Source organism: Rhinolophus sinicus, chromosome 18 (assembly GCF_057876585.1).
Source record: "Rhinolophus sinicus isolate RSI-liver-muscle chromosome 18, RSI-T2T, whole genome shotgun sequence".
Lineage (NCBI taxonomy): Eukaryota > Metazoa > Chordata > Mammalia > Chiroptera > Rhinolophidae > Rhinolophus > Rhinolophus sinicus.
The window spans coordinates 18,393,946-18,416,020 of NC_142518.1; the positions used below are offsets into that span (position 1 = coordinate 18,393,946).

Below are 22,075 nucleotides of genomic sequence, written 5' to 3' on the forward strand. Positions count from 1 at the left end.
ACCCAGGACAAAGGGGTTCGCCTTGACCGGCCCTGCTTTCTCCCCAGTAATATCCAGACAGGGCTGTGTGGCTCTGTCCTAGGTATGGTCTAAGCTGCTCTACAGGGTTTTCAGCAGACAGGTGATCAGAGAGGAACCCTGTGGGTTCCCAGAGCGTTGACAGCCCTCAGAGCCTTAAAGACCATTGGTTAAAGACAAGGTGGAATCTCCCTGCAGAGGTGCCACACTATCTCGTTCTCCCTCCCCCAGGTGGTGGCATCACCTGCTCTGCCCACACCGGTGCCTGCTGTGCCTGACCTGTGTCATAATGCCTCGGCGACGAAAGGGTAAGGTCAATGCCCATAAGAAACACAACCAAACCGGTGATCACTCTGAAGGTCACAAGAGAGTTCAGGAAGCTGCAGTTGTGGGAGACGAGTCCCCCTCCTGCTCTTCTGTTTTGGAAGATGATCCTCAAAAGCCATCAGCTACTGAGACAAGTAGCACTTCCCAGGGGTCTTGGAGACCCTCGTCTACCACCATTACCTCTTCAGGTGCTTTAGACACAAGATCTGACAAAGGCGATGGAAGTCAAGATAAGGAACATTCGTGTTCTTCTGAGGTCCCATCTCCCGAGACCTCATGCACTGATCTTCTAGCCACGAAGCTGGATTTGTTGGAGCAATTTCTCCTGTGCAAGTATGAAATGCAAGAGCCCATTCTGAAGGACGACATGCTGAAGATTGTGGGCGAAATTACCCAAGACCAATTTGCTGACATCCTCAAAAAAGCCTCTGATCGTATTGAGGCCGTCTTTGCAGTTGATTTGAAGGAAGTCGACTCAAGCAGCCACACATATGACCTCGTCAGCAAACTGAACCTCCCCAATAATGGGAGGGTGTATGCTGGCAACGGGTTACCAAAGACCGGTCTCCTCATGAATATCCTGGGCCTGATCTTCATGAAGGGCAACTGTGCCACTGAGGAAGACATTTGGAAATTCCTGAATATGCTGAAAGTATACGCTGGGAGGGAGCACTTCATCTATGGGGAGCCCAAGAAGCTCATCACCAAAGATCTGGTGCAGCTACAGTACCTGGAGTACCGCCAGGTACCTGACAGCGATCCTCCACGCTATGACTTCCTGTGGGGCCCAAGAGCTCGCGCTGAAACAAGCAAGATGCAAGTCCTGGAATTCTTGGCCAAGGGTGGTGATACAGTTCCTAGTGCTTTACCATTCTGGTATGAAGAGGCTTTGAGAGATGAAGAGAGAGCACAAGCTATAGAGGCAGAGAGGGCTGCCACTGGTGCCACAGCCGGACATAATATTATGGCCCCGGCTTCTCTCACCCCTGGTGATGTCTGAGGACTTTTTTATCATGAAGATAAAAATTTAAAAAATGACATCACAATAGGGATTTTAGTGGAAATGTGAAAGAATCCCACAGTAAAAATTTTTGGAGAATGGAATAGAAAAAAAAATAAAGCGTCATAAATCTTTTTCCTGACTCCTTTCAGTCTTTTATTTTGTAAAATTGATTTATTTCTTGATATGCTTAGCGTATTAAAGATTGTAGGAGACAGTAAAGCTTAACAAGTTAGACCTCTCACTCACTCTCTCTTCTATTCCCAAAACGTAATTCAGCATCTGCTCTTTGGAAGGCTCTGTGCTAGTACTGGGGGTGCAGAGATAAAGACCCAGCCTCTGCCCATAGAACTTTGGAAGCTTGGAGCTTCAGTCATGTAAGGAAGATGTTGAGCTCCCCTCTATGACTTATAGGAAAGCAAAAAGGATGAGTGAGACGGGAGGGGTTCCAGGTGAAAGCAGTCAAGTATAAACCCCCTGACAAGGCAGTTTAAGTTTTCGAAGCTACAAGTCAGTCCCCACAATACACTTTTATATAAAACTACATGGTGGACTGGATGAGGCTATGGGACTGGTGAGCAGAGGCCAGATCTTCAGATGAGGTGTCTGAGTTGAGAGAGAAAATATTTGCCTGGAAAACTGAACTGTGGGGTAAGGTCTAAAATTAAGCCCCAATAATATGGGCTGCCTGGACATTTGGAGAAACCAGCAGGGACTCATATCTGCTAAATGCAAGTTCCCCTCCATAGTCTTCAGTTGCAGATAAGGTCCCCTACCAAACAACCAGCTTTATAAGGGGACAATGCATAGATCTTGCTCATTCCTAAGCAGCAGTCGTCCGTCCCCTTCCAGCCTGCAGAATTTTGCAATCTGATTACACGCTACCATGAGAACTAGGGGTTAGCTCACCCTCTTGATATCACAAATGCCCCCTACCAAAGACACTGTTTCTTCACTCTGTTCCCGAGTGCGACCCCAGTGTGGCACAGTGTGGCACCCCATCCTGTGAGTACACATGGTTAATAAATGGCTGTCTATCTCATCTCTGCAGTGTCCAGTGTTGTGTTTGTGGACACCCAATGACCATAGTGTGGAAATCCCTTCTTCACCTCATGGGGTAAACAGAAGGCCATAAAACATGCTTTTACAAATTACTTTGGGAAGGTAGATAACCCAGAAAGAAATGTCCACTTTGGGCAATGTATTAGTTATCTCAGACTTCCGTAACAAAATTACCCTGACTGGGTGGTTTAAACAACCAAAATTCTTTTTCTCGCTGTTTTGGAAGCTGGAAGTCCAAGGTCGAGAACTGGGAGGGTTAATTTCCTCTGAGACCTCTCTCCTTGGCTTGCGGACATCTACCCTCTTCACTTGGCTGTCTCATGTGTAAAAGCATCCCTGGTTTCTCCTTGTGTGTCGTCATCTCCTCTTATAAGTATACCACTCAGATTGCATCATGGCCCATCTTAACGGCCTCATTTTAAACTTAATCATCCTTTAAAGACCTTATTTCCAACTACAGTGACTTTCTGAGTTACTGAGGGTTATGACTTCAACAATAAGTTTGGAGAACACAATACAGTTCCTAAAACGTAAGAATCAAGGATTTCCAGTCAAGATGGTGCAGTAGGTCAACTTGTGCTTGCCTCGTTTCATGACCACAGCAAAATTACCAGTACACTACACAACAAACCATCATTGAGAGTCTCATGAAGTCTAGGTGAACCAAAGTCCTACAACTAAGTACAAAGAGAAGAAGCCACCTGAAGACTGGTAGGAGAGTCAGAGACACAGAATAGGATGATCCTATACCCACGTGTGATCGTTAGTAATCGAGACAATACCTCAGCTGCAGAGGTTACCTCTAGAAGAGCGAGGGGTCCCAGCCACATACCAGACTCCCCAGCTCAGGTTTCCACTGCTGGGGAGAGAAGTCCCCATAACTTTTGGCTATAAAACACAGTGGAGATTGTGGCTGAGTGAGACTGAGGGAGGTTGCATTACTAGGTGCTCCTCTTAAAGGGTCCGTGTATGGAATTATTTGCTTATATACTCGCTCGCTCTGAGCTTCAGCATGGGGGCAGCAGCTTGAGAGATGCCAGGGACACACAGGGAGAAACTGAATAGTCTTGCTTCAGGGTGAGTGCTGGTGGAGTAGTTTTCTCCAAGACAGAAGTGCTGGCAGAATGCATTGTTTCTTTGTTGAGCCCTCTGCCGTCCCCACCTGGAGACAAAGGTAGCTGACATATCTGAGTTACCATCAATCTGGCTAACTCTCTTTGTCCAATCTCGCCCGGTGATTCCCTGAGACCCTGCTCCACCCAACTTAAGGGCCAAACCAAGGTGCTTTAGCGGCTTTTCCACACAAATTGCCTATCTTGGCTCGTGCTGGGGACTTTCCTAAAATGTCTCAAAGGTTCATAAAACCCAAAGAAGCAACGTCTGGCTTTAGCATGTCCAGTACCTGTTGCTGAGCAGCCTGAAGCCTGGCACTAGCAGCACCTGACCTCAGTTCATAGCTTGGCCACTCCCAGGCACCTCCAAACCCAGTGCGTGTGGCTTCCATCTGCAGATTGCTTTGTGGCTCATGCCAGGTGGCCCTGGGGAGGGCGCAGGCTGTGGGTGAACTTGGCCTGCTGCGGGACCCCTAACAGGAGGCCCTGGTCGTGGCACGCTGGGTGGTCAGCATCAGACCAAGCTGCAGCACCACCCACCTGCCTCCATGGGAAACACACCCAAAGGGCAGACTGCATAGGTACCAGAGTCCTGCTAAAGCAAATACTGCTCCATAAGATCAGCCTCTGCACAATAGCTCCTCCATATAGTTATGGCCAGTCTCCACAACCAATCAGCCAGAGAGTCAGTTCCTTCCACTGACATGCAAACATTAACCAATGCTGAGCTACAGCAGGAGGGCACATACAATGCACACAAGGGACACACCTCAGGTGCACAAATCAGGTGACCAGGGAGACTACACCACTGGGCCCCACAGGACACCTACTACATAAGGCCACTGGACCAGGAGACAGCACCCCAATTTGATATATAGAAACAAACAGAGGGAGCCAGCCAAAATGGAGAGACAAAGAAACATGCCCCAAATAAAACAACAGAACAAAGCTCCAGAAAAAGAATAAAACAAAATAGACTCAAGTAATCTACCAGATGTAGAGTTCAAAACACTGGTAATAATGATGCTCAAGGAAAACTTCAACAAAGAGATGGGAGATGTAAAAATGGAAATAGAAAACCTAAAAAAGAAAAAGTCGGAAATGAAAAATACAATAACTGAAATGAAGAATACATTAAAAGGAATCGACAGTAGATTAGATGAAGCAGAGGACTGAATCAGCAGTTTAGAAGATAAGGTAGCAGAAAAAACCCAATCATAACAACAAAAAGAAAAAAAAATCCAACAAATGAGGATAGTTTAAGGGGCCTCTGGGACAACATCAACCATACCAACAATTGCATCAGACAGGTATCAGAAAGAAAAGACAGACAGAAAGGAATAGAAAACCTATTTGAAGAAATAAAGACAGAAAACATCGCTAACCTGGCAAAGCAAACAGAAACACAAGTCCAGGAAGCACAGAGTCCAATACATTGTGAACCCAAAGAGACCCACACCAAGACACATCATAATTAATTAAGTCCCAAAGAGTAAAGTCAAAGAGAGAATCTTAAAAGCAGAAAAGAGATCAGCAGTTAGTGACCTACAAGGGAGCTCCCATAAGACTATCAGCTGATTTATCAACAGAAACTTTGTAGGCCAGAAGGGATTAGCATGATAGATTCAAAGTGATGAAAAACAACGACCTACAACCAAGATTACTCTACCCAGCAAAGTTATCATTTAGTATCGAAGGACAGATAAAGAGCTCCCTAGACAAGAAGAAGCTAAAGGAGTTCATCACCACCAAACCAGTATTACAAGGAATGTTAGAGGGCCTTCTTTAAGACAAATAATAATAATAATAATAAAGGAATAATAAAATGGTAATAACTACATATCTATCAACAATTACTTTCAATGTAAATGGATAAAATGCTCCAATCAAAAGACAAAGGGTGGCTGAATGGATAAGAAAACAAGACCCTTACATATGCTGTCTACAAGAGATTCACTTCGGATTGAAAGACACACAGACTAACAGTAAAGGGATGGGAAAGACATTTCATGAAAATGGAAATGAAAAACAAAACTATCCAGGATAGCCATACTTATAACAGGCAAAATAAACTTTAAAACAAAGGCTATAACAGGGGACAGAAGGATCCAGTAATGCCACTTCTGTGTATTTATCTGAAGAAACTCAAAACGCTACTTTGAGGGAACGTGTACATCCATATGTTAATTGCAGCACTGTTTATGATAGCCAAGATATGGAGGCAGCCTGGGTGTCTGTCAATAGAAGAATGGATAAAGAGGAGGTGGTACATACATTCAATGGAATATTACTCAGCCATAGATGGCAATAGGATCTTGCCATCTGCAGCAGCATAAGTGGATCTGGAAGGTATTGTGTAAAGGAGTATGTCAGACAGAGAAAGACAGATGTAATGTGATTTTGCTTATATGTAGAATCTAAGAACAAAATAAACAAACAGAAAACAGAAATAAACTCATAGACACAGAGAACATTTTGATGGTTGTCAGACAGGAGGGACTTTGGGGTAGGTAAAAATGGGGAAGGGATTAAGAAGTACAAATTGGTCATTACAAAGTAGTCATGGGGATGTAGGGTATAACATAAGGAATACAGTCAACAAAATTGTAATAACTATGTATGGTGTCAGATGAGTACTAGATTTATCAGGGTGATAGATGGAAGTGGGGATAAGGACAGGGATAAGAAGGTGAAGGGATTAAGAAGTACAAATGGATAGTTACAAAATAGTCACGGGGATGGAAAGTAAAGCATAGGGAATATAGTCAATGATATGGTAATAATTATGTATAGTGCCAGGTGGATACTAGACTAGCCAGGGGGATCACTTAAATTATATAAATGTCTAACCACTATGCTGCACACCTGAAATTAATATAAAGTAATACTGAATGTCTACTGTAATTGAAAAATTAATAAGCAAGGGGGAAAAGTTGAAGGGCAATAAAATGTTCAAATTTCCAGATATAAAACAAATAAGTCATGGGGATATAATGTACAGCATAGGGAATATAGTCAATAATATTGTGGTAGTGTTGTATGGTGTCAGACGGTTGCTGGACTTACCATGGTGATCACTTCTTTAGGTATATAAATCTGGAATAACTATGGTGTATAGCTGAAACTAATAGAATATTGTATGTTAGCTATATCTTAATAACAATCTTTTTTAAAAGGAATAAAGCCACTGTGAGATTTTTTTTTTCATGTGCCTTAATTAACTGGGAACAAGTTGTCTTTTGTATAAGAAAGTAATAATGAAATCCTTGACATTGAAAGAAAAACCAGAAATCAAAGTTGTGTTTACTATTATCTCAATGCAGGAGAATATAGAGCACAAATTGGTATTTTATGCACCTTGTCTCCATGGAGTTTCTGAGAAATAAGTGTGAACTCCCCTGAGATAAAATGCACAGAAGGCACTGTATTGATACTTTTTGCTTTGAATTGGTAGAGCCAGATTCCACTGTATTAAAGAAGCATTTTATACAGTAAAGTTACAGGATAGAAAATCAATGTACAAAAATCCATTGCATTCCTATATAATAACAATGAAATTTAAGAACAAGAAATGAAGAAACAATTCCTTTTGTAACACACACACACACACACACACACACACACACAGAATAAAATACCTAGGCATAAATTAAACAAAGGATGTAAAGGACCTATAAACTGAAAACTAAAAGGCCCATTAAAAGAAATTGAAGAAGACACAAAGAAATGGAAAGATATTCTGTGTTCATGGATTGGAAGAATAAACATAGTTTAAATGGACATATTATGCAAAGCAACACACAAATTCAGTGCAATCCCTATCAAAATCCCAATGGCATTTTTAAAAGAAATAGAACACAAGATCATCAGATTTGTATGGATCCACAAAAGACCCTAAATAAACAAACCAATCCTCAGAAAAAAGAACAAGGCTGGAACTATCACATTCTATGACTTCAAATTATACTACAAAGCCAGAATAATCAAGACATTATCGTATTGGCAGAAAAACAGACACACCAATCAATGGAACAGAATTAAGAACCCAGAAATAAATCCATGAATTTATGGTTATTTAATTTATGACAAAGGAGGTAAGAATATACAATGGGGTAAGGACTGTCTAGTCAACAAATTATGTTGGGAAAACTGGACAGGTGCATGCAAAAAATGAAAGTAGACCACCTTCTTACACTGTATATAAGAATAAATTCAAAATGGATTGAAGACTTAAATGTAATACCCAAAACCATAAAACTCCTAGAAGAAAACAGGGAGTAAACTCTCTGACATTACTCTTAGTAATATTTTTTTCTGATATATCTCCTTGGGCAAGGAAAACAAAATGGGACTACATGAAGCTGAAAAGTTTTTGCACAGCAAAGGAAACCATCAACAAAATGGAAAGATAACTTACTCAATGGGAGAAGATACTTCCCAATGATACATCCGATAACAGGTGAATATCCAAACTTCATAAAGAACTCATGCAACCTAACACCAAAATAACTAACAATCCAATTAAAAAATGGGCAGAGGACCTGAACAGACATTTCTCCAAAGAGGACATACTGATAGCCAATAGACATATGAAAAGATGCTCAACGTCATTAATCATCAGAGAAATGAAAATTAAAACCACGATGAGATTATCACCTCACACCTGACAGAACAGCTATCATCAATAAATCAACAAACAACAAGTGTTGTCAAGGAAGTGGAGAAAAAGGAACCCTCACATGCTCTTGGTTGGATTGCAAATTGGTGCAGCCACTATGGAAAACAGTATGGAGGCTCCCCAAAACATTAAACAGAACTACCGTATGGCCCAGCAATTCTACTTCTGAATATTTATCCAAAGAAATCCAAAACACTAATTCAAAAAGATATATACACCCTTATTTTCATTTCAGCATTATTTACAATAGCCAAGATAAGGAAGCAGCCTAACTGCCCATCAGTAGAGATTGAATGAAGAGGTGATACATATATGCAATGAAATATTACTCGGCCATAAAAATGAATGAAATCTTAACCATTGTGACAACATGGATTCACCTGGAAGGTATTATGGTAAGTGATATAAGTCAGACTGAGAAAGACAAATACCATATGATCTCACTTATATGTATGTGGAATCTAAAGAACAAAATAAATGAACAAACAAAAGAGAAACAGACTTATAGATAAAGATAACAAATTGATGGTTGCCAGAGGGGAGGAGAGTTGAGGGAACGGATGAAAAAGGAAGAGATTAAGAAGTACAAATTGGTACTTATGAAATAGTCATGGGGATGTAAAGTACGGCATAGGGAATATAGTCAATAATATTGTAATAACTATGTATATTTCCAGGTGGGTACTACACTAATCGGGAGATCACTTCATAAATTATATAAATGTCTAACCACAATGCTGTACACCTGCAACTAATATAAAATAATATTAAATGTCAACTTTAATTGAAAAATAAAAAAAGAAGTACAAATTGGTAGTTACAAAATAGTCATGGGGATGTAAAGTATAGCATAAGGAATATAGTCAATAATATTGTAATAACTATGTATGGTGTCAGATGGGTACTAGATTTATTGGGGTCATCACTTCCTAAGTTATGTGAATGTCTAATCACTATGTTGTATACCTAAAACATATAATAGTGTATGCCAATTATGATTAAAAAATTAAAAAATATTTTAAAAGATTAAAAAATAAATCTTCCAGCTTTTAAGTCATAATACTGGATTCTATTAGGTATATACCTTCTAACTTTATATCTTTGTCTCCCATAGTTTTATTTCTCACTTTAATAAGAAAATAAATAAATTGTAGTCTAAATAAATTGTCCAAATCATAAGAGTCTACTAGCTTCAGGTTCTATGATTTACTCACCTTCATTTCTCATCCTTTCATTTTGTCAATTACATTTTAATTTCAAGTACTTTCTTTGTTCTCTCAATGCTCTGTTTTCCTAATAGTCCTATTATTATCAAGATAAATATCTTCTCAATTCTCTTTAAAAGTAAAAATTGTAATTTAAAAAAAGTTATAAAAAAGAGTACAAATTTGTTGTTATGAAATAGTCCAGGGGATGTAAAGTACAGCATAGGGAGTATGGTCAATAATATTGTAATAACAATGTATAGTGCCAGGTGGGTACAACAGTAATTAGGGGATCACTTTATAAATTACATAAATGTCTAACCACTATGCTGTACATCTGAAAATAATATAAAATAATATTGAATGTCAACTGTAATTGAAAATAAATTTTAAAAAATGAATGAAATTACACTGCATTTTGTCACCATATACGAAATTTAACTCAAAATGCGTCAAAGACCTAAATCTAAGACTTGAAACAATAAAATGAATAGAGAAATACATAGGTACTAAACTTATGGACCTTGGTCTCAGAGAAGATTTTATGAATTTGACTGCAAAGGCAAGGGAAGTAAAAGCAAAATAAAAGAATATGACTACGAGCATATATCAAATTTAAAAACTTCTGCACACACACACAAAACTCAACAAAACAAAGAGGCACCCAACCGAATGGGAGAAGATATTTGTAAACATCTTTAATAACGGGTTAATATCCAAACTACTGGGGAGGGGAGCTGCCCCCCCCAAAAGTATACACATTTTAAGATATATTATCCATGTATTACTTTTCAAAGTTGAATTGAATTACAGTAGCAATGTGTAGTATGACATTCGCTCAAAAGATGGTGTCAATCAAATGAATGCTAGCATCACCATGCAACAGGCTGGACAGTTAAAGAAAGCACGGCTGTCGTTGGAGGAGCCCAACACCATTTTGAAGTGGTATTTGAAATTAGAGAATGTTGTGGAAGTACAATGACAATGGAGGTGAGAGTATGCAACAGAGCCTCCAACACGCCTAACAATTGCACACATTCGTGATTAGTTTGAGACGCATGGTACTATGTGAAGAAACTGAAACGGCATGTGCAGCGATACAAGTGGACACTTTGGTCAACGTTGCTCAAGCAGTAGTTTGCCATAATCAGAAGTATCTGGACGCTGATGGTAACCACTTTGAGCAGATCTTGATTTTGTACTTGTAAACTCATAGACAAAAGACTTGTATTCATCTTTTGTTATCGGTATATATTATTACAATTTTAATACAGTTTTTTCCTTTCTTAAAATGTGTATACATTTTTGTGGATTTTTTGTTTTTGGTATCCTCTGTATATAAGGAACTCATACAACTCAACAACCAAAAATTAAATCATCCAATTGAAAAATGGGCAAAGGATCTGAAAAGACACTTCTCCCAGGAAGACATACAAATGGACACTAGATATATGAAAAGATGCTCAACTTCTCTAGCTATTAGGGAACTGCAAATCAAAACCACAATGAGATATCACCTCACACCTGTGAGAATGGCTATTATCAACAAGACAAGTAATAACAAGTGTTGGAGAAGTTGTGGCGAAAAGGAACCCTCGTACACTGCTGGTGGGAATGCAAATTGGTATAGTCACTATGGAAAACAGTATGAAGGTTCCTCAAAAAATTAAGAATAGAATTACCATATGAACCAGCAATCCCTCTTCTGGGTATCTACCCCCCAAAATCTGAGAACATTTATTCATAAAGATATATGTACCCCTATGTTTAAGGCAGCACTATTCACTGTGGCCATGACATGGAAACAAATGAAGTGTCCTTTGATAGATGATTGGGTAAAGATGTGGAACATACACAATGGAATATTACTCATCCATAAGAAAAGATAAAATACTGCCACTTGTGACAACATGGATGGATCTTAAGATTATCATGCTAAGAGAAACAAGCAGACAGAAAAAGTCGATAACCATATGATTTCAATCACATGTGGGATATAAAACTGAAAGTGACAAACAAACAAAAACTCATAGACACAGACAGTAGTATAGCAGTTACCAGAGGGAAAGGGGGGAGGGTGGTAGCAAAGAGTAAAGGGGGTCAAATATATAGTGACAGAAGGAGATTTGACTTTGGGTGGTGAACACACAATGCAACATACAGACGATGTATTATAGAATCATACATTTGAAACCTATATAATTTTATTAACTAATGTCACCCCAATAATTTAATAAAAAATAAATAACACACATGAAAAAATAGCATTTGCATTAGGTTATCTTGTGTGTATTTTGGCAAATTCTAAGAGAGGGCTACATTTAGGTGGGGAAGAAACAAAAGAAAACAGAGGTGGTTTGGAAGGACAGCTGAAAAGGACTGAAGAGTTGGTCCTTGACAAAATTCTAGGAGCCCTGAGTTGCATCCAGGTTGGGGAAGAAAACATACCAATATTAAATAATAATCGCTCTGATGGGGGAAAACTATTTAATTTTATATACTAAAACAAAGTTTTAGTTGATTCAGTGTTCTTTCTGAGAGCATTGCATTTTCTCTGACATGTCCTAGATTAAAAAAAAAGAAAGAAAGAAAATTCCTATTTAGGATGATGTTATCTAGGTAAAAATCATAACTGCCATTCATTAAATACCCAATATTTGCCAGTCATCTTGACAGATGCTTTATACATGGTACACACATTCCTAGTCTTACAGGATATGGTTTCTGAAACTCAGTTGGCAGATGTAGAACTTGCAATATTCTCATATTCACAAGGGGTTAAGTAACAGAACTAGACTAGACCCCTGGTATGAATTTGTCTAGGGCACACACTGTTCCACTTGCACCCTGAAGCAGACCTTGTGTATCTTTATTCACTTTTCTTCTCACTACTCCAAAATATATCTCAGGCTATTTTAAAAAAGGACTTTGTGCTCAAAGTACTGGACTGGAATACACAGCTAGAGCAATAAGGATACCAAAATAAATGAGAGGTATGAATAATGAAAGGAAGGATATAATATCTGGTAATATGATTATCTACATATGCAGTGTCAGTTAACCTCAAAAGGTGGGGTCTTACAAAATTATCTGGCTCAGTCCGTTTCCTACAGTAAATCTTTTACAACGGAAGTTAGGTAAGAGGCCATCTGAGTCGTAAAGAGAAGGAACAGAACTGTGTTTTTTTTTGTTTGTTTGTTTGTTTGTTTTTGGGCTTTTTTCTGACAGCCCACCGCCTACTCCGCATTATCTGCCTTGCTCTTTAGCTTCCCCATCTCACATCACTCCTGGGATGGAGACTTATTCTCTAAAACTTGCAGTAGGGAGATTACTCATGAGTTTGCCTGGAGGTGGTAATTCCCAGAAAGCCATTCATAAAGGGACAGGAGCCAAGATGAGGACCCAGATAATGACCAGATTGTATTGAGGGTCCTGAAGAGACTTCCCGTCACCCACTCTTAGACCTACGCAATCAGGCTGACTTCAGCAAGGATTGTCTCAAGGAGGTGAGGGCGTTGTTTTAAGAGTTGTGATAGAGGGAAGTGTCCAAGGTCCAAAGAGGAGTTTAATTGAAACTTCTGTGGGAAACTGAGGATACCTTCCACCCCAGAACAGAGGAGGCGACAGAGATCCTGTTAGTCTTGAGAGGCGCTGTGATTGGTGTCGTGAAGAGTGGTGCTCACTTCCTCCTAGCTCGGGACTCAGGCAGGGAGTGAGAGATCGTGTCTCGGGCGCGACAGATTGTGTCTTGGGCGCAAGGTTTACAGACAGGTGAGTGAGGAGTCCCAGGGCATGGCAAGAGTCCAAGTGAAGAGGTTGAATGAGGAATGAGGGAACCAACCACCCCAGAGGCGAGCCTCTGCCGCTACCAGCAAAGCCTGTCCCCTTCTCACGCCTAGGGAATATGGCGCAAAGCAGTCAGGCTATGAGAAATTTCCAGCCTGAGGGTCTGAGGGAGATGAGGGCCTTGGTATAAGTGGACATCCCCAATTTAGCGGAGGGAGGAGGAGAAGACGCTAACAAGAGTCAAAATGAGGAAACGTAGGCAGAAATTTCCACCAAGGCCCTGCTTGTAGCTCCGGGAGGACCAAAGCATGGCGATCGGGTGGATGTGAGCCTTCCTTTCCTACTTGGATCAGAAAGCTGAGGGCCGTGACTTGAGGGGAAGAGTACCATGCCCTGAAGGAAATCAAGGGTGGAACTCTGACTGAGGTCTGAGGGAACCGTCAACCCCAGAACAGTGAGGTGACATGGAACTTGCCACTGCCATCCAGGCAACTCTGGGAAGCCACAGGCAAGGCCGTCAGGCTATTGCTGCCAGGAGAGTCAGGGCGATGGGGCATTGGTTTGAGGTGTCAAATTCACAGCAGGAGAATAGAAGGGGCCCAGGACCTGCCCAAAGTTGATATGATGAACCTGACTGTGAACTGAGAAGACCCCCACACCCTAGAACGGAGGCTTCACGCTGGCAGCCTGCCCCACCCCACCCCCTCATCCCCAACCTCCATTGTCAACCCAATGCACCCCAAGCAGGACTACCAGGCTACAGTCTAAAGGTCCCTCTAACGTCCTCCACAGAGTTCTAAGGGGACAGGTTGATTAGAACAGGAGCCCTATGGAAACCTTCAGAGGTGGCCTTGGTTAAAGCTAAGGTGGAATGTCCCTGCTGAAGGTAAACACACCATCTCACTATCTCTCCTCCAGGTGCTGGCATCACCTACTCTTCTGCCCACACTGGTGCTTGCTGTCCCTGACCAGTGTCACCATGCCTCGGGGTCACAAGAATAAGCAACGCCGCCAGGCCCAACGTGAGACTCAGTGTCTCCAGGATGCTCAGGCCACTGCAGCAGCAGAAGAGGAGTCCACTCCCTCTTCCTCTCCTCAATGTGAAGGTAATACCCAGAGTCTGTCTGCTGTTGGGACATGTAGCACTTCCCAGGGGCCTCAAAGCACACTAACCACCTTTACTTCTGCAGGCATTTCTTGCCCTGGATCTGCTGAAGCTTCCCATTTCCAAGATAATAGGGCAGGTGCCTCTGAGGCCCAACCCTCCACTGAGAGCTTAGAGGAAGATAATTTAGACAATGTGGCTCTGCTTTTGGAGCGGTTCCTTCTGTACAAGTATAAAATGAAACAGCCCATTATGAAGAAAGACATGCTGAAGATTGTTGGTGAATATTACGAAGGTAAATTTCCTGAGATCCTCAAGAGAGCCTCTGCACGCGTTGAGGCCATCTTTGCATTAGATGTGAAGGAAGTCGACTCAAGCAACCACGTATATGACCTCATCAGCCAGTTGAAACTCCCCAATAATGGGAGGGTGCGTGCTGGCAGGGGTTTCCCCAAGACGGGTCTCCTGATGAATATCCTGGGCCTGATCTTAATGAAGGGCAACTGTGCTGCTGAAGAAGACATCTGGAAATTCCTGAATATGATGCGCATATACGCTGGGAGGAAGCACTGCATCTATGGTGAGCCCAGGAAGCTCATCACCAAGGATTTGGTGAGGCTGCAGTACCTGGAGTACCGCCAGGTGCCCGGCAGCAATCCTCCGCGCTATGAGTTCCTGTGGGGCCCAAAAGCTCATGCTGAAACAAGCAAGATGAAAATCCTAGAGTTTTTGGCGAAGGTCGGTGATACCGTCCCCAGTGCTTTCTCATCCCATTATGAAGAGGCTTTGCAAGAACAAGAGAGAGCACGAGCTGTAGCTGCAAGGAGGGCTGCCACTACTGGTTAAGTCAGTATACCTTCCAGGGCCATGGTTAGCAGTATCTTTCCACCCCTAGAGAAGTTGGAGGCTTTTTATGCTGCAGACAAGAATATATAACATCACAATAGGGATTATATTCTTAGAAATGTAAAAGAATCTCACAGTAAAATAGTTGTGATAATAAAATAGAAAAACATGATCAATGTTAGCTTTTCTTGTTCCTTTTAGTCTTCAGTTTTGTAAAATTGTTATACTTTAATGTTCTTAGCTTATTCAAGAAGTTTGAAATATTAAATCTTAGTAAATTATACTTTGTGTTTGCTGGCACTTTTTATCCATCACACACTGAGTATCTCTTCTTGGGAGAAGGCTCAGTGTTAGTACTGAGGATGCTAAAAAAAATCCAGCCTCTACTTATATAATTGTAGAGCCTGTGAGTTACAACTATTTGAGTAAGATGTTGAACCTTTTCACAGCATTAACTGATTTCAAGTTCTACAAAATGTGTCAGAAGCCCACAGAAAACAATTGTAGTATTTGTATTTTAAATAAATACTGTTAAGTTGCTACACTTTATTAAAAATAAATGATTAAAGTATAAAAATTGCTTATTGTTATTCATTCTTGAAAAACACAAAAACATAGAAAAATGTACATCTGCCTTCCTAAACTTCCTTTCTGGAACACTGAGCTTGGGGGGTAAAGTCGAACGCCGCAGTGAGCGGCATGGAAATATCATTTGACTGTAGAGGAACGTCACAGCGAAAAGGTGAAATACCCATTATGATCTATAGGGAAAGTAAAAAGAATGGGTGAGGAAGAAGGTGTCCCTTATGAGAGCACGATGTTTCCTGAGCAAGGCAGTTTGAGACTTGGGGAATCTGCAAGTCCTCAATGGAATGTCATTTTCATTTATGCTATAAGGTGGGCTAGTTGAGGTTTTGGAAATGGTGAGACCCTCCAATGGTATGCTTCAGAGTTGAGAGACAAAGTGTGTGTTGGTCTGCTCAGGGTGCTATAACAAAATACCACACACTGGGTGGTTTAAACAACAGATATTTTCACAGTTATGGAGGCTGGGAAGTCCATGATCAAGGTGCCAGCAGATTCGGTTCCTGGTGAGAACTCTCTTCCTGGCTTGCAGACGGCCACTTTCTTCATGTCATCACATGCCAAAGAGAGAGTTCTCGTCTCTCTTGCCTTTCTTGTAAGAACACTAATTGTATCATGGCCACCTCATCCTTATGACCTCATCTAAACCTAATTACCTTCCAAAGACCACCACCTCTAAACACCATCACACTGGAGGTTAGAGCTTTGACATATAAATGGGGTGGGGACATCTTTAGTCTATAATGGAAAACTGCTCCTATAAGTTACTTGGGACTGTGGGTAAACCAGAGAGAAATCTTCACTTGGGGCAGGAAAGGAAGGCACCCTTTGTTCTTGTCCTAGTTCAGGTGAACACAACGTGCAAACTAGGTGTTCTGTGCTCGTCATCTCCAGGGAGTTTCTGAGAAATGAGGGTGATATTCTCTAGAGTTGAGATGCCAAGAATCCACTGTACTGACACTTTTTGCCCCAAGTTGGAAGATCCAGAAGTTAGAAGAGCCTGTTCCATTAAGAAGACATTTAAATTAGGTTATCTTGAGTGCAATTTGGCAATCTCTAAGAGAGGTCTAGCTTTTGGTGAGGGTATAATGAATGTAAATAGAGGTGGTTTGGATGAAAGTGTACGTGAAGAGGGGTGAAAAGACTTGTACCTTGACATCAATTCTAGGAGCTTTAATTGCATAGAGCTGGGGAAGGCAACACCACACCTGAATTAAATGACAGGTGCTCTGAGGGGAAATTTTACTCAGTTTTACTAGCTAGGGAAAATTTTTGGTGGACAGTTTTCTTTGTCTGAGAATATAGCATATTCTCTGACATCTCCTGAGTTAAAAAAAAAAAAAAATTCCAAGTGAGGTGGGTAGTGTCATCTGGGATCAAAATAATAATATTAATTGCCATTCTCTAAATATTGGGCAATATTTGCTAGCCATCTTACCATGTGGTTTATACATAGTACATGCATTCCAACAGTCGTATAAGACAGGGCTTACCAAACTCACTTGGAATATGATGAAGTTGCAATTTACTCAAATTCATCAGACTGGTTAGTAGCAGAGCTGCGACTAGTCCCCTGGTCCGAAATTGTGTAGAGGCCACCTTGTTCCACTCTTCCTAACCCTGAGGAAGACCTTCTGTCTCTTAATTCATTTTTGTCCTCACTATTTCCAAATGAATCTCAGGCAATACAAAGGCACTTGTAGTCAAAGTCCTAAGGGCAGGCCTAGTGAAGGAAAAGGTAAATAATGAGAATGAATCAAAATTGGGGATTGTCTTTGGGTTTCATTTTCCTAGGATCCTACTGAGATCTAACTCTGCCCAGGAGCTGGTATTTTGTCAAGCTCCAGCTCTTTCCATCATTACAGCTCCCTTTCCACAGGACTTCCCCAGCTTGCCTTCTTTCCAACTCTGGAAACTGATCTGCTGACCAGCTCTTCACTGTGGCCTCCTCTGGGAGTCCACTCTGCGCTCAGTGGAGCAGACAGCTGGTGTCTCCTGCTCTCCCCTGATTTAGAGCATCCCTATACCCTGGCAGTCACTTCCTTCACTGTGGATGGATATCACCTTTATATTCTCGTTTATGTGGTAATTTGGAGATCTTCATTTCTCTCTTTCTTTCTTTCTCACTTCGTTGTTTTGCAAATGCTGTTACTTTTAATAGATGGTTTAAATAGCTTTCGAGTATACGTTTATGAATCACTTTGTTTACACATTTACTGCTGTGCATCAAGTTTATAAGTAAGAGTTTTTATATTTTGTGAATCAAATTGAGAAACCTTCCTCTTATTTTGGATACAAACCAGGATAAGTGGCATTCAAATAGGCATTACTTTGCAAATGTAAAAAATCTCAGTAGTAAATTGTTGAGATCAAGAAAGAGCAAAATAAAGTAAAAGATTGTTAATTCCTATCGTTTATCATTTTTTAGTCTGTTGTTTGGTAAAACTCAATGACATATACTTGGCTTGCTTAGCTTACTTAAGAATTTAGGAGAAATTAAATGTCAGTAAATTAGATAATATGCTCACTTACACATAATTATTAGAAAATAAAAATGCTTCAAAATGTTGACTTCAGAAAATAGAAATATATAAACTACTTTGGCATGTTAGGCTTATGAATGCATGCCAGATAATAAAATAGTAATACACATTTTACAAAGAATGCATATAGTGAATACTGACAGGAGGGAGGGGAAATTCCCTTCACAGTTCTTATGACTGGTTGAATAATTAAAATCCCATAAGGCAAATTAACAGGAGAAAATCAAGTTTCCAAAGATAGTAAGACACAATGAGGTCTATGTCCTTTAGGACTAAGAAGGTAAGGATCTGGGCCTTCAAAAGGAAGTAAGGTAGTTTACAGGGAGATGAAAAGAGATACTGGTTAGTAAATAAACATTTGTTGGGCCATCACATAGAGGACTTTGATCAAGTGGTTATCAATGGTGAAAGTTCTTCGCAGAATAAGCCTTCTATCTTAAATTCTTTTAGGCAGTTTGGGGGGAGGTCAAAACTTCTTGAGTCTTTTGTTTCTTAAAAATAAAATAATTTTCATGCCAGAGAGACACATTTTGGGGGTTACAAATTTTGCTTCCTTATAGTCCCACGAGAAGGAATATGTACAATTGCTTTCACTGCATGAAAAGTAGTTTGTGAAAATTGAAATCTAAGCCACATGCTAAAATATTGCATGGGCCCAAGCCACCTGCTATCCATGAATACAATATTGCTCTTAAAGCATTATTTGAAAATTTAAAAGTTTGGAATATAAGTATTGTAGAGATAGTTCAAACTATAGTAAGATTTAAAAAAAAATTAAATGGGACTAGTTCATGATATAGTCTAGTGGTATGTAAATTTCTTCTAGAGAAACAAAGAACGTTTTTGGACCAATGCATAAAACAGAAGCTAAAATTTCCTCCTTTGCTTGGCACTCATGTGATCATATTTATTAGTCTTTCAAATTCTCAAAACACTTTTATAGCTTTTGCAAATGGGGACTTATTATTATTATTTTTTGCAAATAAGGGATATTTTTTGGTTTGCAGTTTCTCTAGCATAAGTTCTTATATGTAGAGCGGTGGAAGTTCTCTAATTAATTTGCCACAAACCAAGAAAAAGTAAATTTCCTAACTCAATAAAATATTTAAAATAATATGCCAGACTATTTTTTACAATATAAAGTATTGTATTATAAAGGTTGTGTACTGTATAATTTATTATTTTTGTCGGACCATCCAAAACATAGAGTATAAATTTTATTTACGTAGACTGAAATTATTATACTGACCTGTAATCGAGTTAAACTTTGATTATTTAACATGAAAGTAATAAGCATTAAATGGTTAAAGTATAAAAAAAAAAGGACTTCTGATCCTTTATTTCATATTGATTTTGCTAGGATATTGTGAAAATAACAGAAATAACAGAAACACAAATTAGAACTCCATTAAATTATTTTTGAATAATAATTGACAATGGCCCTAACACACCTTAACATGCTGATACTTAATGTGAACAAAGAATATTAAATGTTATGAATTTCCTTTTGGAGGATATCTATATTCTGAGTATTTAGTACAGCATCAAACATAGTATGAATATTCAATAAATTATTGAAATAAGCAAATCAATTAACTATTATATATTCAATTATAGTTGGCATTATTGTATAGAATCATGTTCTCTTGCAAATTAGTTATTCCTGTATAAGATTTATGTTGTTTTAACGAGAACATCAACTTAATCATATCACATTATCCTTCCCAGTGAGATAATAGAAAAAAATGCTATGTAAAGCAAATGAATATTTTTAAAATTTTACAGTAGAGATTCATAAAATGTGAGCAATGAAAAGGACCACCACGTACTAAAAAGTGATTGCATTTCAAATCCCCTCTTTAACTAGTGCTCTATAAAATAAAGCTGTATGGGCAATGCCAAAAACCCATTCAAAAAGCTAAGAAAAAAATCATTTAGAAATTATAGCTCTAGGCTGTGAGGTCAGTGTTCTGGTTACAAATCTGAGTTAAACATTCTTTCAATGTGAGAGAAAAGTAATGGCTATTTATATTAATTCTACTTGGTTTGGAATAACTAGTTCTGAAGTGCCAAAGAAGTTTCTGCTGATGTATGTCACTTTCTTTAACTCTTTTAAAGTGAAAGGGAGTAGACTTTGCCTATTCAAAACATGTCCCTTTGGTATAAGGATTATTTTGAGCTGATTATTTTGAAGAACTGCAGACACAGGACAAGCTCTGAAAACTCACCTTTTCTGAGACACTTACATGCATAAGGAAAATCTCCATTTGTAAGGGTGTCTCCCTCTGTACCAGGAAGAGAAGATGACTCTAAATTTTTTAGAAACTCTTATCAGTGGAGAAGGCTAGGATTTAAATCTGCATAGTAACCTTACATACACACTCTTCTGTCTCTAGCTGGAGACGGTATTTAAGGTGGTGGCTTGGGCCATTTCAGGGAATTGCTCAGTTTTCTTGGGTCTTTCCCATGTATGCAGGAGGTATACATGTTATTAAACTTCTGTTTGATTTTTCTCCTATTAGTTTGTCTTTTTTATGGGGGGAAAGGGGTATGTCAGCCAAGAGCTTAGAAGGGTACAAAGAATATGATTTTTCCTCCCCTACAAAAGTGTATTTGTTAAAACACATTTCATCTGATACCTCATTTTGCTCATTTTGTTTTACTGCTTTGCAAGCTTTATTACTGTTATTGGAAATAGTATTTAATTCCTAATTATTCTCTAAATTGCCCAGACAGTTAAATAGACATCTGTGATACCTTAAATATTAAATACTAAATTAAGACATTAAAATACAAAAAGTGCAAAAAATAGGCATGTAAACTGCTGTGTCCAAACTTTGGCAATTAAAAGACTATAAGATAAATGCTATCAAAATTCCAAGTTTTTTTTTTTTTTTTTTTTTTTTTTTTACTACCAAAACAAAAAGATCAAGGAAGACTAACTAAAAGTATGAATATTTATATTATTGATTTCTGGGATAACAAAGTTAATCAGAGATTATTTAAAAAGCAAATGAACACAGCATCTATATAAAGACATTATTAAAATATTAAGCGTATCACCATTACTTAACATATGAAGAACACCCACTGGAAAGATGTTGCCATAAAGTAGAAACAGTGCATATGAATATTTTATAATGAATATTTAAGAAACTATAACCAAACACTCAGCTCTTTGACCAAAGACTCAAGACAGAAATACAACAAAGCAGGGAAGTAAAATGATCACAGAAATGAAGAGGCATTTTAGAATGAACCCAACAGACAGTTTACAACTCCTAGAGTCCCACAAGGGATGGTGGGCAGCGCCCCCTGCAACTAAAAATTGAACAAGGCACCTTGAGCTGAGCTGCTGCTGAGCTCCCAGCTGGCTCAGTTGGTTGGAGCGCATTCTCAACCACAAGGTTGCCGGTTCGACTCCCGCAAGGGATGGTGGGCTGCGCCCCCTGCAACTAGCAACGGCAACTGGACCTGGAGCTGAGCTGTGCCCTCCACAACCAAGACTGAAAGAACAGCAACTTGAAGCTGAACAGAACCCTCCACAACTGAGATTGAAAGGACAACAAATTGACTTGGAAAATAAAAAAAAAAAGGCCTGGAAGTGCACAGTGTTCCCCAATAAAGTCCTGTTTCCCCCCCCCCCCAAAAAAAAAGAAGCACAATAAAGAATATTGAGAAAATTAATGATAAAAGAACATTGTAAAATGAAAACCTAAACCAGGTTCAAAAGCAACTCTTAGATAGCTGAGTGACTGGTCCATTTTTGGAAATGAGTGGTTATAAAAAAATGTAACACAATATTGAA

The 22,075-nt window shown here is 39.4% G+C and overlaps 2 protein-coding genes across 2 annotated transcripts; both read left to right on the forward strand.

Moving 5' to 3' along the window:
- The first annotated feature begins 307 nt into the window (after positions 1-307).
- LOC109438179 (melanoma-associated antigen B5-like) lies at positions 308-1,345 on the forward strand. Its single transcript, XM_019717838.3, has one exon. It carries the CDS (start codon positions 308-310, stop codon positions 1,343-1,345), a length of 1,038 nt encoding a protein of 345 aa, XP_019573397.3.
- Positions 1,346-14,167: 12,822 nt separating this feature from the next.
- Positions 14,168-15,139, forward strand: LOC109438180 (melanoma-associated antigen B5-like). The gene has a single exon (XM_019717839.2). The coding sequence runs from the start codon at positions 14,168-14,170 to the stop codon at positions 15,137-15,139; it is 972 nt and encodes a 323-aa protein (XP_019573398.2).
- Positions 15,140-22,075: the final 6,936 nt, after the last annotated feature.